The sequence below is a fragment of the Xyrauchen texanus genome, chromosome 28 (genome assembly GCF_025860055.1).
Source record: "Xyrauchen texanus isolate HMW12.3.18 chromosome 28, RBS_HiC_50CHRs, whole genome shotgun sequence".
In the NCBI taxonomy this organism is placed as follows: domain Eukaryota; kingdom Metazoa; phylum Chordata; class Actinopteri; order Cypriniformes; family Catostomidae; genus Xyrauchen; species Xyrauchen texanus.
In genome coordinates, this window is record NC_068303.1 from 40,552,492 (window position 1) to 40,579,860 (window position 27,369).

A 27,369-nucleotide genomic window follows, 5' to 3' on the forward strand; every position below is an offset into this window, starting at 1 on the left:
TTTCTCTAAAGTAAAGTGACTTATTACAGTTTTTTACGATTGCTATGACAGATTTTTCAATACTTTTAACAATTTTCCAAAACTCTTAACACAGTTAGCACTACATCCGTCTGTGTAAGCTATAATATTAACACATTTCTTGTTGCTTTAACACAAAATGCATACAGTTAACACAAATTTAAAATGCTTGAACTTCTTTTACACACAAGCTCAACCAAGACCAAAACAATGTAATTTTACAGTCAAATTTACAAATGCTTTCACACTGTATGTCAGAACAGATAACATCATGTTCTAAACATAACTTATGTAGGCTAAAGTCAAAGTGAACAGCTGTTCATATTGTGAATTGAAACACAAATATATCCCCTGTATCTTATTCCATTGCTAATGAGAAACAGCTTATTGAAGTTATGCAAATATATAAATCACAGCTGATTCCCATCTAGGAAGCACACTCAGGTGTTGAGGTTCTTTCAATCGCATGATCATATGTTTTAAAAGAGGACTCTTTGGGCTGATCTTGTGTGGAAAAGAAACAATATAGAGCAACACAAAAAAAGAAAGAAAGAAAGAAAGAAAGAAATGCCTGCACGAGGGAGAGGAAGACGAGTACCAGGACAAGGGAGAGGAGTGGGGCAAGGGCAAGGACAAGGGAGAGGAGTGGGGCAAGGGCAAGGGAGAGGAGTGGGGCAAGGGAGAGGAGTGGGGCAAGGTAGAGGGAGAGGAGTGGGGCAAGGGCAAGGACAAGGGAGAGGAGTGGGGCAAGGGCAAGGGAGAGGAGTGGGGCAAGGGAGAGGAGTGGGGCAAGGTAGAGGGAGAGGAGAGGAGTGGGGCAAGGGCAAGGACAAGGGAGAGGAGTGGGGCAAGGGCAAGGGAGAGGAGTGGGGCAAGGGAGAGGAGTGGGGCAAGGGAGAGGAGTGGGGCAAGGGAGAGGAGTGGGGCAAGGGAGAGGAGTGGGGCAAGGGAGAGGAGTGGGGCAAGGTAGAGGGAGAGGTGGGGCAAGGACAAGGGAGAGGAGTGGGGCAAGGTAGAGGAGTTAGAATGCGTGGTGGCTCAAAGAAGGACCAGAGCTGGGGTAACTGATCAAATAAGAGCTACTATCATTGACCATGTCATAAACCACGGGCTATCATACAGAGTAGCTGGTGAACGAGTACAGCCAAATCTCAGCCGGGACACAGTGGCATCCATTGTCCGTATTTTCAGAGAAACCAACAGGTAGGATATTGCTTCTCCTACAGCAAAGTGTAAATAATTTTATCATTTATTAGAGTGACTGTATGCCTCCGGTCTCTAAAATGTAACTGTATTTTGTCCCTCTAAGGATTCAACGTCTACCTCCCTCAGGGGGCAGAGGAAAGCTACTGAATGAAGAACAGGAACTTGCTATTGTCAACATGATGATTGCTGACAATGAAATAAAACTGAAGGACATTCAGTCCAGAGTTGTAGAGGACAACCTTGTCTTTGGGAACATTGCAGCAATCAGCATAACATCCATTTCTCGGACTCTAGCTAAACACAGAGTTCAAATGAAACAACTATACAAAGTTCCTTTTGAAAGGAACAGTGAGCGCATCAAAGAACTCCGTCACCAATACGTCCAGGTAAGGTTATGCAATACAGTCATTACTGTACTATACACAGTGTGTTTTGCAGTAAACTACTCTATAAACCTGGAGTACATTAGGACATACAGTAGATATACAGCAAAGCATTTACATACACTGTGTCTAATTACTTTCAGAGAGTCATTGAGTTGGAGGCCAATCAAGTCCCACATGAAATTATTTATGTTGATGAGGCTGGCTTCAACTTAGCAAAAAGGCGTCGCCGTGGGAGAAACATAATTGGCAAAAGGGCCACAGTTACCGTGCCGGGCCAGAGAGGAGCCAACATTACCATGTGCGCCGCAATCTCCAACAACGGTGCACTCCTGCATAAATGTGAGATTGGCCCCTACAACACAGACCGCCTTCTCCTGTTTTTAGAAGACCTGCACGAAAGACTGGTGCCAGAGGTAGAAAGGGGACAGGTGGGAGACCACTTGCCAATATATGTGATCATATGGGACAATGTGGCATTCCACCATTCCCGTGCAGTCACAGCCTGGTTTGACGCTCCATCCAAGGATGATGTCCCATTTCCTTGCCCCTTACTCCCCTTTCCTCAACCCCATTGAGGAGTTTTTCTCAGCCTGGAGATGGAAGGTTTTTGACCATCGTCCACATGACCAAATGTCCCTCCTGGATGCAATGGATGCTGCATGCCAAGACATCACAGCTGAACACTGCCAGGGGTGGATAAGGCATGCCAAAAGATTCTTCCCACGATGCCTTGCCAGAGAAGATATCAGGTGTGATGTGGATGAGAACATGTGGCCAAATGCAGAAGACCGGGAAGATTAGAAGATTACTTTGTTTTTTAAATTATTATTCCAGTGCTTTTCTGTTTGTATATCTTGCAGCAATGTCCTTTTGCAAATAAAGTCTTTACTGCAGCAATTCTGTCTCTGTCTTTTTTTTCAGAAACTGTACATTCTATAAAGCTACTCTGAGATGGGTCATTCATTTTTTGTGTTGAATTTCTGCAGCAAAAGAAAGTAAAATGCATTTACTAAACCCAACAAAACAAAAATGTAGAGAGGCATCAAAAGAAACTACAGTGCAAAACACAATCTATGATCAATACAATATACTGTCTATTGTATAAGGGCAGACCTGACACGTAAAATAATGCAGTTTCAGTAATTTCAGCTGATGATAGTGTTTTTTTGTCATTGTGTTATGATTGACTAAATGTTCCTGTTGGAAGAGAACATGTGTTAGTGTTTTGAATAATTATTTGATTTTGAAACATGTTTGCAGTGTTTTGTTAGACATAGTGTATTGTGTTAGTGTATTATTGTATTTTGAAAACTAGTGCTGGAGTTTAGTTTACAATGTGTGATTTTGAGCATGAAATTAACCGTTTGGCCAATTGTGTGTTTTAGGTGTGTTGGTGCGTTAAGAGTTTAGGAAACTTGTTAAATGTATTGAAAAAACTGTCATAGCGATTGGAAAAAACTGTAATGTAAAAGAGGACCTTTTGGGCTGATGTTTTGTGGAAAGGGAACAATATAGAGCAACAAAAGAAAGAAAGAAAAATGTCTGCGCTAGGTAGAGGAAGACGTATACCAGGACAAGCGAGAGGAGTGGGACAAGGGCAAGGGCAAGGGAGAGGAGTGGGACATGGGCAAGGGAGAGGAGAGGAGAGGGACAAGGACAAGGACAAGGGCAAGGGCATTTCTCGGACTCTAGCTAAACACAGAGTCCAAATGAAACAATTATACAAAGTTCCTTTTGAAAGGAATGGTGAGCGCATCAAAGAACTCCGTCACCAATACATCTTTTTTTATTGAATTTCTGCAGCAAAAGACCCAAACCCAACAAAACAAAAATGTAGAGAGGCTTCAAAAGAAACTGCAGTGCAAAACACAATCTATGATCAATACAATATACTGTCTGTTGTATAACACCTGACACATAAAATAATGCAGTTTCTGTAATTCCATCTGATGTTAGTGTTTTTATGACATTGAGCTATGATTGACTAAATTTTCCTGTTGGACGAGAACATACTGTATGTTAGTGTTTTGAAAAATTATTTGATTTTGAGACATGTTTGCAGTGTTTTGGTAGACATAGTGTATTGTTGCTAGTGTATTATTGTATTTTGAACATTAGTGCTGGAGTTTAGTTTACAATGTGTGATTTTGAACATGAAATTAAATGTTTTGCCAATTGTGTGTTGTAGGTGGGTTGGTGCGTTAAGAGTTTAGGAAATTTGTTAAAAGTATTGAAAAAATTGTCATAGCGATTGTAAAAAACTGTAATTGTTACCAGTTTCCATGCCTGATTCTGGCACAGCTGCTGCTGCTCATCTTTGCTACACTCTACAAAACCATTTAATCAAATCAAAGTGTATATTTCCTACAAACTAATATCACAAAACAAGTCACACATACATTTTATGCTAATGCTTATTGGTTATCCTTAGAGAAAACAACACCTGATAAACAAGAAAGGACGCTCCGAACGGGGCTCGAACCGCGGTCTCCGGCGTGAGAGTTTTAGCCTACTGTTGGTGAAAGCCAGCTAGATGATGATCTTCAGACTTTAAAGACAAAAACAAATGTGAATTCTTACCCACTGACTTCTTTCGGAAAAATCCCCAAAGCCTCATTTGCTTAATTTTTGCTGTCTTTCCTGCTAACTGCTGTTAACTCGCCACTAAGTAACGTTAGTTGATGTCAACGACTGTGGAAGCTCCTCCCCTACCTGCTGCATATTCAACAGAGAGGAAGAAACGGAGTCGCCCATAGGCTACCGACAGCAAAGGAACTTATTCTATAGGCTAGATTATTTTTAAGACCTATGTCTATTTTTACAGGCTGTATGCAGTATGTTCAGTATCAACTTATATTTGTCAGTCAACATTTCAAAATACATTCGGGGCTACACTCAAAACATTCGGGGCTGAAGCCTCGGCAAAATCAGCTGCCGCCGCCTCTGGCCTGAGCGAGTGTAGTAGAAATTATCACCGCTCCGCTCACATGCACTGACTCGAGAGTTAGGTAATTTCAAACAACAATCTAGCGCTGGCCGGAAGCAACGATTGAAAGTTTAAAACATATTAATTATCGGTTTGCTTCATAAAACATTAATTGATTGACTGGAGTCATGTGGATGACTTTTATGGTGCCTAAACATGACTTTTGGACCGTCAAACAGCCTGCTGTCTAGTGGAACCTGATTACTTTTATTGTATGGACTTACAGAGCTGAAATGTGCTTATAAAAATCTTCACTTCAGTTCTGCTGAAGAAGACATATACATCCGGGATAGCTTAAATATGAGTCAGTCATGAGAGAATTTTCTTTTTTTTGGGTGAACTATTCCTTTTATATCTTATTTGTTTCTCAAGTCCTTATTCCTTGTTTTAAGGATGTTTAAAATTTTACCAGAAAATAAGACAAAAATTCTCAGGAAGAAAATTATTATTATTTTATTTTCCAGTGAAATTCTCTGTATATTAAGCTGGGATGGAAGAGGGCATTTGAACATTGAACAGCTTTAATTTGGATTGAAATATTCTTTAAGTGAAATCTTTTCATTTCCATGTGTGTGTTATTGAATGTACTGTTGTTCTTCACATGGTTTGTGTGTGTGTAGGGATGAAAGAGGACGAGTTTAGCTGGTCATCCTACATCAAACTAAATAAAATCCAGACGGCACCAAAAGCTCTGTTTCAGAATCAGAACATGGTGAGTGTCCATGAGTCCTGATGTAAACACATCTCATTTGCACTAGATGGCACTAAGAAATCTCAAATGAATACATGATAGTGAAAACTATCATGAGTTAAGAGGTAAAAAGGACAACATCATTCTCAACACATTTAACTTCAGTAATGTGATGGATTTCTGAGGTGGGTCTTTATTTAGCCATCAGGACTTTGGTTGGATTTTGAAAAATGTGTATATAATTGAGTAATATTATTTTTCTTCACCTACAAAGCCTTGCATCACAGTAATGTTGTGTCAAAGGGAGAGTTAACATTTTGATGAAAGATTTTTAATAAAAAAAAAAGACATGTTTTTTTTTCTTTAAAATAACATGCACTGATGATATGCAAGACGACAAACATATATTATTTTTATTTCATGTACTATATATTTCTTCAACTGTATATTGCGTTTACACTCCTTGTGCAGTTTCACTGGTTATTGTAATGAATGCTGGCAGTATGGATGTGAAGCAAAAGGGATTGGATTAATAAATGTATTTATTTTAATATTCAGACGGTGACGCCATCAGGCTTTAGGGTTGGTATGAAGTTGGAGGCTATTGATAAGAAAAATCCTTCATTCATCTGTGTTGCCACGGTTACCGACATGGTGGACAGTCGATTCCTGGTGCACTTTGACAACTGGGATGAAAGTTATGACTACTGGTAAATTCACAGCTTTTTTCCTTTGAATATATGCATTTATGCTGTGTTCGTATGGCAAGCCAAATTGACTTTTAATCATGTGCAGGATATGAATGATAGATATCAACAAAAACATTTTCACTAGTTAAAATGCCAATTCTTGATATCAGGAATGGAAATACTACCGGAAAGTGCTCATTCATGTGCACTAGTAAAAACATTTATTCTTGACATAAAAATGATTTAATCACTTGCAAAAAAAGGCCAATGAGAATTGGCGAGTGGAATTTACACGCCACTCCCCTGGACATACGGGTATAAAAGGAGCTGGAATGCCCACTCCATTCAGGTTTTGTGCTGAGGAGCCAAGCCAAGTTCCGGCCATTTCAGCTGATAGTACAGTGTTGTGGCAAAAGAGACACAATGTCTCGTTCCCTCCATTAGGGAACGGAGGTTATGACAGTAACTATGACATTCCCCTTCTGTCACTCTCTTGACGTCGTGTCGATGCAGTGACACTAGGGGTCCCTATAGATAATTGGCAGCTGAACCGTGTTACCTGAACTGCTGATGCAGGTGCAAGCAAGCTGCTGCGTGCTTAATAGCTGGAGCATCAGTCTGCACGTAACCTCCCCCGACGTCCCAAAAGACGTCATGTAGTTCCCCACATCCCTGAGGCGCTACGACATGTGGGCGTAAGAGTCGCACATGGAAGAGGCTCGGTGGTAGGTCCTGCCGTTAAGGGGAAGAACTCTACAAACATATCGACCGGGGCAGAAAGGGCTCTGTCCAAGGGAGACACGGGTCAGCCGACAGGGAGACCTCACCACGGAAAATACATCACAGGGGGTCACCGGAGTAATCGGCACCTGTGGAGCACCAGTACAGGGCATATTAGTACCCGTAGTGGATCTGGCTGCGAACTCCTCCACCGAATTTGCGAGCCACAGGGCTAGGGTCCAGGGTCCAAGACTTTGGAGTCTTCTTCGTCCGACATCACCATTGCGCTCCCTGATGCAGCGATCTAGAACTCATCCTGCTCGCAGGCCCTGAAAGAGATGATGGCCGTGAGGTGGGCTGGTCTGGTCTCTGAAATGAGACCAGAAGCGTGCTGGGGAACGGGAAGTCCGTGGGGGAATTACCCGGCGAGACCGCGGCCATTGAACTCCTCAAATCGCCTCCAGTGCCAGCCTGGCCGGCCTCATACCCGTGGGTAGAAGGCGAGCGGGCGGGCGGGGGGCTAGAGTGGCTTTCACCCAAAAGAAGGAAAGCCGCTACCACTTCATTGCTTTTATACCCATATGTCCGGGGGAGTGGCATGGAAATTCCACTAGCCAATTCTCATTGGTCTTTTCTCAAAGAATGGGAGGTGTTGGGAGCTCTCAAGAGTGACTCCTAGTGTCACAACATCGACATAATGTCGAATGAGTGACGGAAGGGGAACTACAATTCATTTCTTGATGAAATTCAAATTTTTTACAAATCAGCAATGCACTTCAAATACTCAGGTCAAATATTAGTGCAAGACCTTACAAGTGTGCAAAAACAACAACAACAACAAAACAAGTATTAATCATTTAAATAATAAAAAAAATATGTTTGTCCCTTGATTTCAAGTCATTGCTGTTGAATGCAATATTAAAAACGTATATTTTGGAAATACAAAAAGTGACTTCCAAGGTCAAAGGTCAGAGGAATTTAATTCAGTAGTTGATATCAGGGATGGATATTTGTACTACATTGTAACTATTAATATAAAAAATTATAATGTGTACTAAATTTAATTACAGATATCAGTAATTCATATCCTGCACATGACTAAAATTCAGTTCGGCTTGCCAAAGTGTCTGCTGTGTTCTTTTTGTTTCTTTTTTAATGGGACACGATCCTCAGTCACCATTCACTTTCATTGCATCTTTTCCCATACAATGAATGTGAATGGTGACTTAGATTATCATTGTGTGCTTTTGTGCTCAATGGGAGAAAGTCATATGAATATGGAAAAATGTAGTAGTCACCCTTTTAGTATGGGTTGATTACTTAAAGTAACAATGATTACTTAAAAAAAAATATTCAGAATAAGACGTTGCATAATTCTTTATTATATATGAATTCAGACAGGATCTAAACAAAAAGGCTTTACATATGTAGGTTTAAAATTGAGATAAATGTGTAGAAGTGCAGGCTGGCTACAGGGAGAACCCGGGCCGAAATAAGCTGAAACAGGCCACCACATTATGCCGAACGTGCCGCAACAAGAGGGCCACTAAATGACGCTGTGATATGCAGAAAAGGACAGCGAAACCCCCCCACCTTGTGATATCCATTTAAGTTCACGGTCAAGTTCAGTGTTCTTCAATGCATTGAACTCTATGAAGCAACACGTCAGTCCTCTGAGTTGCTACTGTAGATACTGTATACTGAGTTGTATGACACAGCATTGTAGCGAATGAGGTATGAGACCCAATTGAATATGTTTGTATATTTTATTTGCATTTAGACCTGAAGTAAACAGAATTTTTAGGATTTAGAAATATTTTTAAACAAAGAAGAGTAAAATTAATTTGTAATATTTAAGATTGTGCTCAATTTCTAGGCCACTAATCAAATAAGCAGATTTGTGACATTGAGCATTTAAACTCATTTGTACAGACAGTCAGATGTTCTTGCTTCTATTGAAGCACACAAGATGCTCTTTTGCACGTTCTCATACCATGCTGGATAAAAGGATCCTTAGCTTGAGTGCATGCTGTCATTGAAAAGGGGGACATAACAAATACTGAGACCTTCACAAAATTACTCAAATTTGAATGCTGATAAAGATGATTTGAATATAATTGCTGGGATTTAAACTCTGGTACAATGGGCACTCGAGCGTCGGAACTGGACCTTGGAGCAGTGGAAGAAAGTCACCAATGAGTCCCGTTTTCTTTACATCACGTGGACGGCCGTACATGTGTGTACCGTTTACCTAGGGAAGTGATGGCACCAGGATGAACTGTGGGAAGACAACAAGCAGATGGAGGGAATGTGATGTTCTGGGCAATTTGGGCAATGTTCTTTTGGGAAACCCTGGGTCCGACCGTTCATGTGGACATCGATTTGACAAGTGCATCTACCTAAGCATCGTTGCAGACCAGGTACCCCTTCATGGCGATGGTATTCCCTGATGGCAGTGGACTCTTTCAGCCCTGCCACACTGCGCTCATTGCTCGGGAATGGTTTGAGGAACATGAGGAGTTCAAGATGTTGCCCTGGCCTCCAAATTCCCCAGATCTCAATCCAGTTGAGAATCTGTGGAATGTGCTGGACCAACAAGTCCGATCCATGGTGGCTGCACCTCGCAACTTACAAGGCTTGAAGGATCTGCTGCTAATATCTTGGTGCCAGATAACACAGGACACCTTCAGGGGTCTTGTAAAGTCCATAACCGGGCGGGTTGGTGCTGTTTTAGCAGCACGTGGAAAACCAACAGCATATAAGGCATAATGTTTTGGCTTATCAGTGTATATGAACTAATAGTTATATAGTTATATAATAAATGTTACTTTCTTGTGGAGGTCAAAATAGTGCACTTTACGGTTGCATTAAAAGGCATTTGTTTATTGAATTTGATCAGCGTATATATTTCCTCTACAGGTGTGATGCAACTAGTCCATACATCCATCCGGTTGGGTGGTGTCAAGAGAATGGCAAGACCCTCACAACTCCTCCAGGTGATGAGACAGTCTGATGTTATAGTCTCAGTTTCTCCTAAATAACAGTTACAGTTGAACGGCTTTATGAGCACAGTTTTATTTCCTGTGTTGACGTATTTCCACTTTAGCATCTTCATAATTGAAAGAGAAAGTTTGGACATTATAAACTTTATGTAAGGGCTTTTAAGGTTGTGTAAGGGGAAGAACAAATGCTTTCATTCTAAAGAGCATTTGATTGGACAAAATGAGTGCCGTATTGTTTTGTAAAATAAAATAAAAATAAAGACGTAAGTTTCTGCTAGAAGAGAATTTTGTCAATGTTCAGGAGTACACAATGAGATGACCTCATGGACTAAACAGACATGGACTAAAAGCTACAAAAGTCCAAAATTTCATGGGGATTTTAAAGGCGCTGTTGTACAAGCAACTGTTCTGAATGTGGTTTTATGATAAGAAGCTTTAGACAAATAGGACAGTAAAATCAGGTCTGTTTTCTTCTGTTTAATAAGCTCATTAACTTCTGGCCCAGAATATATATAAAAAAGCATTACAGTAGGTTGTGATGCTGTCACAGTTTTCTGTTTTAGACCATTTTAGAGATTCTCCTTATCGTGGAGTAAGACTGCTTTGATTACAGAAGGCATGTGAAAGCCTGCTGGAATAGACACTAGCTTCACAATATCTGCTGCTGAATTCAGAAGGATCTCAGAGTATGAAGTCCTACACAAGACGAACTTCAACTCTTTTTTGAGGGATGATGTTTGGATATGCTGATCATAGACTTATGTTTTGGGTAAAAATATACATATTTATATTTTATAATCATCAATAAAACATAAACTAGCTGTAAAAATATATATTTTCATTAACAAAAAATTGAATTAATAGAGCTGCAAGCAGCAATTACGAGGCTAAGCACACCAGCGGAATGTAATGAAGGATCACTGGACATCACTGATTATGACAAGTAAATCAGCACAGAAAACATAGGAAGAATTGCTAATATTACTATACAATTAATTATAACTTTTGACCAATAGGTGGTGCTGTCACCCTATGTGATGCGGTCAGGATGTGGTCACAATAACACATACTAAGTTTCATGTAAATACAGATATAGCCTCAGATCCTTATTGGCGTGTTGCCATGAAATTCGTTGATGCGTTATATAAGAATGAGTTAGTTTTTTAGAACGCTTTTCCTAACTTAATGTCATGAGTGTCCATAGATGATACACACAAAGGTTTGTGCAAATCGGACTTACGGATTAGGAGGAGTTTGAAAAAGAAGGTTTTAATGAAATTCAAGTATGGCCAACAATGGCAAATTAGGTATCGCCATACTTGACATGATCCAAGGAATGGGTCAAATGAATCAAATGTGAAAACTAATTGGCGCTGTCCCCAAAGTTTTGACAAAGATACAGCCTCATGTCTATTTTGGTGTGCTCACCATCAAATTTCTGGATGAATTCCATAACTTGTTGTCATGAGTGTCTCTAGATCAGGGGTGGGCAACTATTTTGGTAAAGGGGCCACATCAGGCTTTAAGTAGTGCATGGTGGGCCACATTGTATTACTTTTGAGATGCAATGTTCTGCATTGATTGGGTTTTTGTATCTTTTAAGCCCAGAAATAGTTGTGTACTCAATTTTCTGAAATGTATCTGTGACTAAAGGGACTATTCTGCAATTGACTAAAGTATTATATTGCTCTACAAATGTAGATACTTTTCTATCAGGCATTAAAAAACTAAAAGGCTGAACTTATACATTTATTTTACCATCTCTACTTCCCTGTTCATTTATTATTCAATCTCTACATCAGGGGTCTGTTTTAATAAAAATACATATACATATTCGTCTCTGGCTTGCTTTTGCTCGTATGTCAATGATGCCGAGATCAACTTTAATATTTAATTTAATGACTGAGAAGGTTTACATGCAAAGTAGCACCAAGCATCACAAGCAGCCTCGAGAATGGACACGGAGTAGCCGTATAACACTTTTCCTTGAGCAGAATATTGCACTACAGATCGCTAAATTTGTTCAAAGGGGAAAGCGGGATAGAAAAAGCGCACTCGCGTGCATGGTTGCCAGATTGCACAAAATAAGTATTACATTAGGCAGAATATTTCCAATTTGCTCAAGTATAAATCTGAAACTGAGGGTGTTGCGTCTCTTATCTGGCAACCTTGAGCATGTTAAACGCTTGTGGAGATGCGTTACGTCCCAATGAAAGTTAACAAATATCCAATGAAAAATAAAAACACTTATACGATAAATGAGCTGCGGGCTACATTAAACCATGTGGAGGACCTGATACGGCCCGCGGGCCATATGTTGCCCATGTCTGCTCTAGATGATACAAGATGTGCAAAATTTCATGTAAATTGGACATATGGCCTAGGAGGAGTTTAAAAATGTTGTTTTTGTCTGAAAATCTAGTCGGCCGGAATGGTATGCATTCGACTCTGCATGAGCCATGGGATCAGAGAAAAAATTATTTTAATTCTAGGTCTTACGGATCAAAAGTTATGATTATAATCATAAGTGCACATTTGAACTGTTGATGGCGCTAGAGGGGATGAGTTAGAGACCCCAAATTTGGGTCAGTTACAGTTCAGAATGTCTTCTATCAGTGTACCAAATTTCAGCATTTTCCCACTTGGGGTTCTATGGGCTGCCATAGACTTCAGTGGCATTGTATTTTAATGTTAGTACATAGTAATTAGAGACACCTAATATAAAGTGGGACCCAAATTCACACATACTGTACACAGTTTATATTTGGGTAGTTAACAAGTATTTTTGGGAAGTTGACAAATCCTGCAGTGTAACATGTATAATCTAAAACTATTTTAAACAGTGTTTTGCTAATTCTATATTTTATTTTATTATTATTATTATAACCATATTAATTAAGAGACTACCTGAAATATTTGTACTGTTATAAATAAAATGTTCACACCGCAGGACCATTTAAAATGAACTAGTGAAGGCAAAAAGGTGATTAATAATGATGAAACACTTGAGAAATAGTGACACCTAATATATGTTTCTTCATACGTTCATATCAATTTAACCAAAAATATTGAAGAAAAAAAACAAAACATTTATGGACATTTCACTGTGTGTGTGTCAACTAGCCAAATGCCAGCTTGCAAACAGTAATCCACATTGCGTTGTCTGTGCTGTAGGATACCATGATGTGAATAACTTCTCCTGGGAGAGATACTTGGCAGAGACGAGCTCATTACAAGCCCCTGCGCGAGCCTTCAAAGTGGTGAGTGTGTGCTTCTCATATTGGATTTGTGTGTGATTGTCCCTGTATCTGTTCTCCTAAGAGACCCCTGGCACTGGGTGCCGTGTGTGTGTGTGTGTGTGTGTGTGTGTGTGTGTGTGTCATTGTGACATGTTGAAACATCTGCCAGAACAAGCTTATCTCTGTGTTAATCTCATCACACGAAAAGGTCTGGGGACAAAGGGCTGTTTAATTTCATCAATGATATCGAAGACAAGACAGAAAAGATGAAAATGCTTCATATTTGAACAATTAAAATATTATATATATATATATATAAAAATTAAGAGACCACTCCATTTATTTTTAAATCAGCATCTCAGCATTTATGGCAGCCATTCAATTCCAGTGTCTGTTGAGTTCCAACACAAGCACTCCTCATTCTACTTAATGAGATACTGATTATGTGATCACCTGAACCAAATCTTATTTAACAAGTAAAAGTATAAAAACCACTGCTGTGGACATCGCAATCCTCTTGCAATAGGACCAGCTAGATGGCAAAAACAGTGCTTGAAGTACCTCATAAATAATTGGAATCAAACACTAACTATCGACCATGCCAAAAGAGTTGAAAAGAAAAGTTTTCAGTCAGGAAAAGAAGGGTTCAATTCTGGCTTTACTGGAAGCGGGATAGAGTGAGCATACGTTTGCTTTCATCCTTAAAATTTCAAAGACAGTGGTTCATAAGAACAAGGTCAAGAAGCAGACATTGGGTACGACAAAGCAATAGACCGGTAGAGGCGAAAACAACTCTCCACTGACCGGGGTGACCGGCAACTCATTCGAATGTCACTCAACAACAGTAGGATGACATAATGTGACCTACAAAAAGAATGGTAAACGTGAATTGCATGGCGAGGATGGTTCAAAACAGGCTCCTGGGGCAGGACTGAAGTCGTGCAAAGCTAGAAAAAAGCCATTCATCAATGAGAAGCAAAGAAGAGTCAGGCTGAGGTGTGCAAAAGACCATAAGGATTCGACCTTAGAGGACTAGAGTAAGGTCATCTTCTCTGATGAGTCCAATTTTCAGCTTTGCCCAATACCTGGTCATCTACTGGTTATACGGTGGCCTACAAGCCATACTGTCTCGCACAGTAAGTCTCGCACAGTGGGGTCTGTGAAATTTGGTGGAGGATCGGTGATGATCTGGGGGTGCTTCAGCAAAGCTGGAATCGGGCAGATTCGTCAGTGTGAAGGACGCATGAATCAAGCCACATACAAGGCTACCCTGGAAGAAATATTGCTTCCTTCTGCTCTGACAATGTTCCCCAACTGTAAGGATTGGTTTTCAGCAGGACAATGCTCCATGCCACACAGCCAGGTCAATCAAGGTGTGGATGGAGGACCACTGAATCCCAGACCCCGTCATGGTCAGCCCAATCTCCAGACCTCAACCCCATTGAAAACCTCTGGAATGTGATCAAGAGGAAGATGGATGGTCACAAGCTATCAAACAAAGCTGAGCTGCTTGAATTTTTGCGGCAGGAGTGGCATAAAGTCACCCAACAGCAATGTGAAAGACTGGTGGAGAGCATGCCAAGACACATGAAATCTGTGATTGAAAATCAGGGTTATTCCACCAAATATTGATTTCTGATCTCTTCCTGAGTTAAAATATTAGAATTGTGCATATTAAAAATTAATATGAACTTGTTTTCTTTGCTTTATTCAAGGTCTCAAAACACTGCATTTTTTTTTTTTTTTTTACCAGTTGGTATTTTCTGAAAATAAATGCTATAAAAGACAATATTTTAGTTTGGGAGAACTAAAATAGCACTTTCTAGAATAAAACAGAAATGTTCATTTCATTTTACTTTTCAATGTCATATTAATGCAACTATCGTACATGGCTTAAGTGCTGATACAGGTTAGTAGTGTTGCCTCGTGAGGTAGCAACATTTTTTGCACAATACCTGACGCTGCGCAGCATCTTCTTTTTTTAAAGCCAAAATAGTCCCACACAACTGACATACTGTTCCTCTTTGACACTAAAGTTTCAACAGTGTCGAGGTTCTGTCGAGCCTGAAGCCATTGTACAACAGGTCAAGGTACAGCTTATCTTGCCAAGTTGATGCTTCCTCTGCAGACTGGTTTACTCTCGTGTGTCATGTGACCAGTGTGTAATCGCAGCCTTTACGGTTAAAAAATATTATCGCAAATGCAATTAAATGTTCAGCCCTTGTGTAAACATACCTTTGCCATAACAATGCACTACATGTAATGCAATGTCCATTCATATCCACAGTAACTTTTAAAAAGTAGATAATACTTCAGAATATTCATTATATTCACATTTTCTATTTTATGTTGATAAATCTTATGTTTGGTGCATTTCTAAATAAATGTTTATAATAAGTGATTTTTTTTTCAAAATGTTTGAAAATTTTAATCAATATTGTTTGGTCTGTTGGTGGATTCAATCATATGTCAGAGTCAAATGAATTCAATGATTGAATATGTAAAGATTAAATATGACATTTAAAGGTCACAAAACTATGACTAAAACAAAAACACTGTAAAAATGAACTCTCACTCTCTCTCTCTCTCACTCTCTCTCTCTGCAGAGACCTGCTCACAGTTTTCAGGTGAATATGAAGTTGGAGGTGGTGGACAGGAGGAATCCGGTTCTGATCCGGGTGGCCACAGTGGTCGATACGGATGACCATCGACTCAGGGTGAGAATTAAGGGTCTGCCAGATTTTGCACATTCATTAAATCATTACCCTGATTCACTGAAGGTTTGTTTGTGTACAAACACGTGCAAACTTGATAGCACATGCAAAAACATATCAGAGCAGATCTACTAACGTAGTCTGCAGAGGATTGCGTCTTACAATACGGCGTGCCTCCAATATTGAAAAAATAAAGAACGGTGTCCATTCAAATGGATCTAATTGCACCTGCAAAGTGAATCATCAGGCCTGAACGACATTTCAGAAACAGAAACTGTGAGAGCAATAAATACGAATGAAAGGCAGGTATTAATCTGATCCACGCTGTGCAATTTGCCAAAAGAGTGACTTTAATGTGATATTAAATTATTTCTTTTGGAATTTTATTTTATTCGTTTATTTTAGAACTAGAAATCATAACTGATATCATAATGATGATCATACAAACTCTTTTATATCTAAGATAAAATAGTCTACTAACAATTTATGCCCTAATTATGTCTTATTTCTATGTTTTAAATGTTGCTTTTAACTAGCGAATTATTTTAAGTGGTGGTTCTCTCCACTGCTCGATCGAAGTGGGCCGGCCTGAACGCAGGGGTACGGGTGACACTATACTTTAAAAATGCACCGTCTTTTGGATGAGACATTAAACTGAGGTCCCGACTCTCTGTGGTCATTTAAAATCCCAGGGGTTTTCTCGTAAAGAGTAGAGGTGTACCTCAGTGTCCTGGCCAAATTCCCCCATTGGCCCTTATCTATTATGGCATCTTAATAATCCTCATCCCAAAATTCGCTATCTCCTCCCCAGCAATAGCGGGTGTTTGTGGTGAGCATACTGGTGCACTATGGCTGCACATTGGTGGAGGTTGAGGAGAGTTCCCCTATACTATGTAAAGTGCTTTGAGTGTCTAAAAAAGCACTATATAAATGTAAGGAATTAATGAATGAATGGCTTTAAGTGTACAGTACATAGTATTGTGTTTTCTGCATTGTGATTTATGAATTGAGACGATTTAATCGAAACATTCCAAGAGAAGAGTGTTGTAGTATTCATGAATTACTCTTACACTTTTTAAATAGCAGGGCTTTTATGATGATATCATATAATCCTATAAATAAACATATATAATGTATATACAGTTGTAACGTGGACTCAGGCTGGTTGGGATCCATGTGCGGTTTTATTGGGTGACAGGGTTCAGGTGAATACAGGCAAGGTTCAAGGAATGAGCAGATAGGAATATCACAGGTAACAGAGTTCGGGGACAGGCGGAGAATCGGGGCAGGCAGCAAACATCAGAATCAGGTTGACAGGCGTTAATATAACGAAGAGCAGGCAGCAGACAAACGTAGTGGTAAATACAGGCAGGCTCAATACACAGGAGATCAGTAGTAGTAACAGTAGTAACGCTCAGAGATGTAGTCGGAACCAACAAGACTTCGCAATGATTCAACAAACAAGCCTGGTTAAATAGCGTGGATGTGATCGGGAACAGCTGTGGGGTAATTGGACCAGGTATGTGGGTTTATGGGAAATGTAGTTCAGGGTTAAAACTCAGGTGAATCAGATCTCCGGTGGCCGGTTGAGGAGGCACCCTCGCCAGCGTTCGTGACAACAGTACTGTGCAAAAGTTTTAGGCACTTGTGAAAAATGTTGCATAGTGAGGATGTCTTCAAAAATAATGACATAAATAGTTTTCATTTATCAATTAGTCCACTATACCAAGTCCAGTAAACATATAAAAAGCTAAATCAATATTCGGTGTCACCACCTTTGCCTTTAAAACAGCCCCAATTCTCCTAGATTCTCCTGGACACAGTTGTTCTTGGTTGTGGGCAGATTGGATGTTTCAGGCTTCTGGGAGAATTCCCCACAGTTCTTCTATATATTCTCAATTGCTTCTGTCTCTTTATGTAATCTCAGACTGACTCGATGTTCATTGGGGGGCTTTGTGGGGGCCATGACATCTGTTGCAGGACTCCCTGTTCTTCTATTCTAATCATTTCTATTTGCAAAAGTAATGTTTGGAAGTCTAACATTTATATTTCCACACACTAAATCTGAAGATATAAATAACCATCTTAAAACAAATGCTTTTGTGAAACATCTCATGTGACTTTTAGACAGTATGGCATTTATATATAGGCCTATATATATACAGTGAGGAAAATAAGTATTTGAACACCCTGCTATTTTGCAAGTTCTCCCACTTGGAAATCATGGAGTGGTCTGAAATTGTCATCGTAGGTGCATGTCCACTGAGAGAGACATAATCTAAAAAAAAAAATCCAGAACTCACAATGTATGATTTTTTAACTATTTATTTGTATGATACAGCTGCAAATAAGTATTTGAACACCTGAGAAAATCAATGTTAATATTTGGTACAGTAGCCTTTGTTTGCAATTACAGAGGTCAAACGTTTCCTGTAGTTTTTCACCAGGTTTGCACACACTGCAGGAGGGATTTTGGCCCACTCCTCCACACAGATCTTCTCTAGATCAGTCAGGTTTCTGGGCTGTCACTGAGAAACACGGAGTTTGAGCTCCCTCCAAAGATTCTCTATTGGGTTTAGGTCTGGAGACTGGCTAGGCCACGCCAGAACCTTGATATGCTTCTTACAGAGCCACTTCTTGGTTATCCTGGCTGTGTGCTTCGGGTCATTGTCATGTTGGAAGACCCAGCCTCGACCCATCTTCAATGCTCTAACTGATGGAAGGAGGTTGTTCCCCAAAATCTCGCAATACATGGCCCCGGTCATCCTCTCCTTAATACAGTGCAGTCGCCCTGTCCCATGTGCAGAAAAACACCCCCAAAGCATGATGCTACCACCCCCATGCGTCACAGTAGGGATGGTGTTCTTGGGATGGTACTCATCATTCTTCTTCCTCCAAACACGGTTTGTGGAATTATGACCAAAAAGTTCTATTTTGGTCTCATCTGACCACATGACTTTCTCCCATGACTCCTCTGGATCATCCAAATGGTCATTGGCAAACTTAAGACGGGCCTTGACATGTGCTGGTTTAAGCAGGGGAACCTTCCGTGCCATGCATGATTTCAAACCGTGACGTCTTAGTGTATTACCAACAGTAACCTTGGAAACGGTGGTCCCAGCTCTTTTCAGGTCATTGACCAGCTCCTCCCGTATAGTTCTGGGCTGATTTCTCACCTTTCTTAGGATCATTGAGACCCCACGAGGTGAGATCTTGCATGGAGCCCCAGTCCGAGGGAGATTGACAGTCATGTTTAGCTTCTTCCATTTTCTAATGATTGCTCCAACAGTGGACCTTTTTTCACCAAGCTGCTTGGCGATTTCCCTGTAGCCCTTTCCAGCCTTGTGGAGGTGTACAATTTTGTCTCTAGTGTCTTTGGACAGCTCTTTGGTCTTGGTCATGTTAGTAGTTGGATTCTTACTGATTGTATGGGGTGGACAGGTGTCTTTATGCACCTAACGACCTCAAACAGGTGCATCTAATTTAGGATAATAAATGGAGTGGAGGTGGACATTTTAAAGGCAGACTAACAGGTCTTTGAGGGTCAGAATTCTAGCTGATAGACAGGTGTTCAAATACTTATTTGCAGCTGTATCATACAAATAAATAGTTAAAAAATCATACATTGTGATTTCTGGATTTTTTTTTTTAGATTATGTCTCTCACAGTGGACATGCACCTACGATGACAATTTCAGACCCCTCCATGATTTCCAAGTGGGAGAACTTGCAAAATAGCAGGGTGTTCAAATACTTATTTTCCTCACTGTATATATATATATATATATACACACACACACATCAACCACAACAATAAAATCACCTGCCTAATATTGTGTTGGTCCCCCTCGTGCCACCAAATCAGCACCAACCCGCATGTCAGAATAGCATTCAGAGATTACATTCTTCTCACCACAATTGTACAGAGCACAAATGCTATTCTGAGATGCGGGTTGGTGCTGATTTGGTGGCACAAGGGTTACTTACACAATATTAGGCAGGCAGTTTTAATGATATTATATATATATACTATATGGTAACACTTCATTTTAAGGGTCCAAAACAATTCACTTGTTAAGCAAGAATAAGACATGAATTAATAATTAACTGAATGTAGAATTAATAATTAACTGTATTAGCCATAATTTAGAACTTATTAAATGTCTTATATTTCTGTAGAACGTAATGTATTTAATGCTCAATTTCAGCGAGATTACTTTTATTTTATTAACAACAATTTCAGAGAGTTTTGTTGTAATTGAAATGTGCAAAAAAAATAAATAATTAAAATTGTTTAATAAAGAAGATTTATTTCCTGAAATAGAGCATTAATTAATGCTTCAGCTAATGTTCACATCAACCATCAGAATGGGGAAAAATGTGATCTCAGTGATTTGGTGCGTGGCATGATTGTTGGTGCCAGACGGGCTGGTTTGAGGATATCTGGGATTTTCACACACAACAGTCTCTAGAATTTACTCAGTATGATGCCAAAAACAAAACATCCAGTGAGCGGCAGTTCTGTGGAGAGAAATGTCTTGTTAAGATCAGAGGAGAATGACCAGACTCGACCAAGCTGCGGGTTTGCTTTCTGGTTCAATATTGTTTTTAACTGCTGCTACCTTTAATAACAGACTGATTGAAACAGACTGAAATGATCAGGGGTTCTAGTGTTGGCAATCTTCAGAAGGTTATGCATAGTGGCAAGAACAACATTTCTACCAGAAAGACTTGGGTTAAATGAGAAAAATCATAATATGGGGATAGAATAGTTTCCTTTGGCATAAGAACTGTCAGATCCTGCTGGAAGACGATGACGGCAGGGGAAAGGAACGTACCCCATAAAAAATGTAGGCCTAATTAAAATTAAACCCCCAAAAGTAAAAAAACAAACAAACAAACAAAAAAAATCACGCAGAACGACAACCATGTCTTCAGAATATAACAATAACATGAAAAATACTTGTCATCATACCCTGAATAAACATAGACTAGCTTGTGTGAATTGATAGTATTGAAGCTTAGATACAATCCCAGTATCAATAATCTAAAATACACGTTTAATTGGTTATTAGATGTATAAAGAAATAAGAAAGAAAAACAAAGTCAGGACATATTTGAAATAGATGAGTGCCCAACTTAACAATATTAAAATTAAAATTCCGTTTTTGCCCATAGAAACTCATTGTTGAACTTTGACACCAATGACAATTTCTCTAAAATATGAATTCTAAAACAGTGTCATAAGCATCACAACCACTCCACTAATCAAACTAAATCAAAATACCATTAAATAATGATTTGCAATAAACTCTTCACATGATCATTAGCAATGAACGCCAATTACAAATTGAATAAACCATGCGATAGTTAAACGTATTTATTAGGTTTGTATTTTAAAGGCCTGGCACTAACACCACTTACCTGAGAAAATGTAAATGACGTAAATTGGTGTACCTGATGAAGGGGACAAGGGATTATCAGGCAAATGACAATATAAATACATAATATAAAATGTGCAAACATTAACATCAAAACATAAAAAGGATTTAATAAGTATAGAAAGATGAATATTTGAATCTTTATCATGACTGGAAGTCAAGGGACATGCTAGTCACCATATAAGATACTGACCCAGAGTTTAGAAATGTTGATGCGCAGTAGACCACCACTTGTTATCAGGAGGCACACAGAGACGTATGATACTTCCCCTTTAAGGGAACAGCAACCTAGACATGTTAATAAGTAAATCAAGAAAATCTTTGTGATTTTACGTACGAGAGGAGAAACGAGAAGAACGCGAGAATCATCACTGTAACTTAATGGAAATGATCAGACCACGTACACCGAAGAACATTGAATAATCAACATACATGACTATTGAAAGATAAACGACAGCAGTGGAGTTATAAAGTAGATTCTATATTATGATTGGACGAGACGCCAAAATGGAATGAATGGTGTATGTTACTACGAGTCTGCGTGAGAGAACTACTGCTACACTTCCGTTTCCCCACATATTATTGTTAGTTCTTCTGGTGCTCAGTAATATTAGCATTTCTCTGGATTTCTCCTCCTTACCTCACCATGACTCGGTGGGACAAGTTTCTGATCATTGCCGTGCAAATTTGGACTGTCATGTGTTGATGTATTCACCCGTGTGATGTCACAAAGTTGCGCCGTTTTTGCTTTTTTACGCTCTTTTTGAGCTCTGAAAAATAAAGTATGTTTATAGTTCTTATCCAGACTTTCTTTTCCCCCTTTCTAACCGTGCTGTTGTTCTTGTGCTGATGCGTGAAGATCTTCTGATGCATTGCTAATTCTGCTCACAGTTGATCACATTACAGCATCTGATCTTTCACGCTTCTGTTAGAGAGTTTAGAAAGCAATCAGCATGACTCATCTGTGCATTTCCTGTCTGTGGCTGGAGGGAAGCTGTGCTCTATATACAAAGTTGTTTTTTTTTTTTACACAATCTGTAACTTATCTCCTGGCTCAGTCACACTTATGGGGCTGATAAACATCTGCCATTCGTACACATGAATGTTTGGAGTTTGTATATGGAGGAGAATCGTGCTAATGCAGATTTTTGCAATTGAAGTCTCTGTAGTATGACCTTTCATTACGTGTCTGCTTTCAAGGCAGCGTTGAACATATCTTTCAATTATATACATCATGATTCATGGAAGGATTGTGTTTGATTCACCATACTGAAATAGGAAACAATTATTGAGAGTATTTAAGCAATATCACACTTACGACCGTGCTGTTGTACTAAACTAGAGATCTACAAGGTGTAACAGAACAGCACACTACCTTTCTTGGATCATCGTCGCCCTCCTATTCAGTGGGCTGTTCTTCAACCAGTTCCACAACTGGAGTGGGCAGGACAGTGGAGGGGTGCAGTGTCTATCCCCGTTTGGCAGGGCATGATGAGGCCTCATCCAGCCTCATCACCACTATGCAGAGAGCACCTCTACTTGAGACTCTAGCCCCCGTGCATGCACGCTGGTGTTCTCACAGGTCCAGGATGGGAGCAGGTAGGGATCCTGGCAGTGAGTTAAATGTGCCACCTGCACTGTCTTCCCCAGAACCATGGTGCAAATGACATGCTGGATTGGAGCATGCATCGCGGCAGATGGACCTGGATGCCATGCAGCCATTCCCCTCAAGCATCGTGGCCTCAGGGAAGCAGAGCCGCTGAAAGAAGGCGCCACCCCTCGCAACCCTGCCCCTTTTACATGGACCTTACCCTCTTACAATTATCCTACTGTCCCATACCCCCAGCACACCGTGAGGATGCCAGACTCCCTTTCTTTTTGGACACGTGTTCCCTTTGGACACTTTGTTTTATCCTTTTTATGTTTTATGTTTGTTTATTATTTAAAATAAAGTCTCTCCAAAGGCCTGATGCCGCACCCTCTATGTCTGTCTCTTTCTTACCCCACCACAAAGGGAATTATGTTGAAGCCTGAACCCGGCCCGTACACGAGACCGTGTGACCCAACCTGACCCGACCGGTAATGTCACATTTTAAGCCTGAACCCGAAATCTCTCTTTACATGTTCTTGTTCTTCAAGTAAATTTGTGAAACAGTTAACATACACAGTTTTAACAAGACACGGTAGCCCCTCGTCACACCAGAGTGAAAAACTAAAACAAAACATTGGCTTACTGTTTATTAAGCGTTGAAATGTTGCTTGGTAAAAACGACCTGGAATCATGTGTAACAATGTAACAGTCGCACAAAGTCCTCTTTGCAGCCCAAACTTCTTAGAATGTTGATTCTTTGTGACACCTGCGCTAAGAAAAGCTAGATTCTAATAAATGAGTACAACGAATAAAACAGAATAGGGCAACTGTCAAAGACGTCTGGCCAGCACGAGTTTAAATAGGAAAACATTTGGATAATACAAACGCATGCAAAAACACATTCATTGTAAACAGCCCCAAAAGGCCGGTTTATACTTCTGTGTAGAACCGCCGTTGGCTTCGCAAAAGTAGTCAACGTGGTGGTTTGCATTTATACGTCTGTGTTTGTGTCTGCGTTATTCTGTGATTATACATACAAGCTGTAGTATATTGTGAGAAAATACCTTTATTTCTGAAATAACTATACATTTTATAAATAACTGTTGCATAAAATTGGGTAAATTTGAAATTGGCTATACTCTTGGGAATGAAGCAGAATAAACAGTTCTGATCAAGGACATCTTGTTACTTGCAATTAAGCGCTTCAAACAATATTTTGAGTTGCCACAGTATGCAATACACTAGCATGTCTTAAGGTCAATATTAGGTCAGAAATGGCAAAAAGAAACAACTTTCTCTGGAAACTCATCAGTCAGTCATTGTTTTGAGGAATGAAGGCTATACAATGCTTGAAATTGCCAAAAAACTGAAGATTTCATACAAGGGTATACACCACAGTCTTCAAAGACAAAGAACAACTGTCTCTATCAAGGCCAGAAAGACAAATGTACAACTAAACAAGAGGATAAGTACATCAGAGACTCTAGTTTGAGAAATAGACGCCTCACATGTCCTCTGCTGACAGCTTCATTGAATTCTACCCGCTCAACACCAGTTTCATGTACAACAGTAAAGAGAAGACTCAGGGCTGCAGGTCTTATGGGAAGAATTGCAAAGAAAAAGACACTTTTGAAACAGAAAAACAAAAAGAAAAGATTAGAGTGGGCAAAGAAACACAGACATTGGAAAAGAGTGTTATGGATCTTAACCCCATTGATCTTTTGTGGGATCAGATAGACTGTAAGGTGCGTGAGAAGTGCCCGACAAGACAGTCACATCTATGACAAGTGCTACAGGAAGTGTGGGGTGAAATGTCACCTGAGTATCTGGACAAACTGACAGCTAGAATGTCAAGGGTCTGCAAAGCTGTCATTGCTGCACATGGAGGATTGTTTGATGAGAACTTCTGAGGAAATTTTATTTTAAATTGTAATAGTAATTTTTCATGTTATTAATGTCCTGACTATACATTGTGATCAGTTGAATGCCACTTTGGTGAATAAAAGTACCAATTTCTTTCCATAAGTGCAAAACCTGTACATTATTCCAAACTTTTGGTCTCCAATATATATATATATACACTCACCTAAAGGATTATTAGGAACACCATACTAATACTGTGTTTGACCCCCTTTCGCCTTCAGAACTGCCTTAATTCTACGTGGCATTGATTCAACAAGGTGCTGAAAGCATTCTTTAGAAATGTTGGCCCATATTGATAGGATAGCATCTTGCAGTTGATGGAGATTTGTGGGATGCACATCCAGGGCACGAAGCTCCCGTTCCACCACATCCCAAGGATGCTCTATTGGGTTGAGATCTGGTGACTGTGGGGGCCATTTTAGTACAGTGAACTCATTGTCATGTTCAAGAAACCAATTTGAAATGATTCGAGCTTTGTGACATGGTGCATTATCCTGCTGGAAGTAGCCATCAGAGGATGGGTACATGGTGGCCATAAAGGGATGGACATGGTCAGAAACAATGCTCAGGTAGGCCGTGGCATTTAAACGATGCCCAATTGGCACTAAGGGGCCTAAAGTGTGCCAAGAAAACATCCCCCACATCATTACGCCACCACCACCAGCCTGCACAGTGGTAACAAGGCATGATGGATCCATGTTCTCATTCTGTTTACGCCAAATTCTGACTCTACCATCTGAATGTCTCAACAGAAATCGAGACTCATCAGACCAGGCAACATTTTTCCAGTCTTCAACTGTCCAATTTTGGTGAGCTCTTGCAAATTGTAGCCTCTTTTTCCTATTTGTAGTGGAGATGAGTGGTACCCGGTGGGGTCTTCTGCTGTTGTAGCCCATCCGCCTCAAGGTTGTGCGTGTTGTGGCTTCACAAATGCTTTGCTGCATACCTCGGTTGTAACGAGTGGTTATTTCAGGCAAAGTTGCTCTTCTATCAGCTTGAATCAGTCGGCCCATTCTCCTCTGACCTCTAGCATCAACAAGGCATTTTCAGCCCACAGGACTGCCGCATACTGGATGTTTTTCCTTTTCACACCATTCTTTGTAAACCCTAGAAATGGTTGTGCGTGAAAATCCCAGTAACTGAGCAGATTGTGAAATACTCAGACCGGCCCGTCTGGCACCAACAACCATGCCACGCTCAAAATTGCTTAAATCACCTTTCTTTCCCATTCTGACATTCAGTTTGGAGTTCAGGAGATTGTCTTGACCAGGACCACACCCCTAAATGCATTGAAGCAACTGCCATGTGATTGGTTGATTAGATAATTGCATTAATGAGAAATTGAACAGGTGTTCCTAATAATCCTTTAGGTGAGTATATATATAGCTTGTATATCATCCAGCCTTAGTGTGATTGTACATGTTGGTTTAAAGGGGGCATAATTATCCAAACACATTATTCCCTTGTGTCTCTCACCGACTGAGTGAGATAACAGGTCTCTCTGTCTGTCTCACACTCACTCACAGAGCTGTCATTTCTCGCTCTCACTCCAGTGTTCTTGTTTTCCGTGTCTCTGTTCATCCATCAGATCAATTTATAATAGACTCACATCGAGAGGTCCAGAGAATTCCACCCTTCAACCTCTCTCTTACACATACAATCAGTACTTGTTTACACATGTCCATCTTGTTGCATGACCTCCACCTCCACTCTCTGTCACTCTATCTTCACCTTCTTCACCACAATCTTCACTTACATGAGCTCCAGGACTGGTTATTGAATACCCAGAGGACAATGTTATTTCTTAGAGGTTGGTCTTTTAATAGCTCAGGAAATATAATTGAGTTCTTAGTTAGGTTTCATAGATGTATCAGTTTGAGAAACAAGAGATGTTTCACCTAGAAATTCCTTAGAAGACACTAAAATGGACATAAGTTGACCTACAGTAAGAGTGTAGAGCTATAAAATTAATGCAGATAGCATGATGAGAAATGTTTGACAAAAATTAAAATTCATTTTATTAACGCGCTGCCATTTTTTTCTGTGGAAGACAAAAGGAGAATTGTTTTGAAAAATCTTTATGCAGGTCTTTTCTACGGAACCCCTTAGTGGACATGGAAGGAATGTTTATTTTTTTCCGGAAATAGTTTTGCGTTCCCTCTCAATAAACTTGCAATACTTTACCATAGTTAAACAACAGTAACCAGATTTTAAGCATGATATCCATAGTGGCACCACAGTGATAATACAGGAAATATGTACAAATAAATTGCATGCACACAGAATGTTTTGTAAAGCTGTAAATGAAGTTGCAAGCCTAAGAAAAAAATATTAGCAATACTTAAATGCTTTGCTTAAGTGTAATTTATGTTTTGTGAATCTATAATTGCGTATTAACACTAAGTAAATTTGGTGTGTATTCTTCTGACACTTTTGGCACTGTTTGTGCGACCTAAACACGACCAAAAACATTGAAATCCTGCAATCAGCAAGTAAAGAAAGGTTGTCATGAACAGCAAAACGGATTGACCGTGTAAAATCAGTCTGTATGTGTAAAATAATCCAATATACACTGGTCCATTTTCCCTTTGTTTCACACATATTTTTGGCATGAATTTCTCACTCAAAAGAGTTTTGAAAGTGTGAGGGAGAAAGTGGGTCTACCTGCTTCTAGTAAGCAATCAAAATAGGTTTTCATTGAACAGTGTACTCTGACCTGATTGGTTTAATAACATGACAGACAGCTTGTTCTTCATATAGCTAC

The 27,369-nt window shown here is 39.8% G+C and overlaps 1 protein-coding gene across 2 annotated transcripts in view; it reads left to right on the forward strand.

Moving 5' to 3' along the window:
* The window catches only part of LOC127621845 (lethal(3)malignant brain tumor-like protein 3), a 94,034-nt gene that overhangs the window by 17,588 nt on the left and 49,077 nt on the right, over nucleotides 1-27,369 (forward strand). For both annotated transcript variants that reach the window (XM_052095610.1, XM_052095611.1), the window contains exons 10-14: nucleotides 5,217-5,308; nucleotides 5,846-5,997; nucleotides 9,616-9,692; nucleotides 12,873-12,958; nucleotides 15,544-15,654. In XM_052095610.1, coding sequence (XP_051951570.1) covers nucleotides 5,217-5,308; nucleotides 5,846-5,997; nucleotides 9,616-9,692; nucleotides 12,873-12,958; nucleotides 15,544-15,654 — 518 coding nt within the window. The remainder of the gene's footprint in view (nucleotides 1-5,216; nucleotides 5,309-5,845; nucleotides 5,998-9,615; nucleotides 9,693-12,872; nucleotides 12,959-15,543; nucleotides 15,655-27,369) is intronic.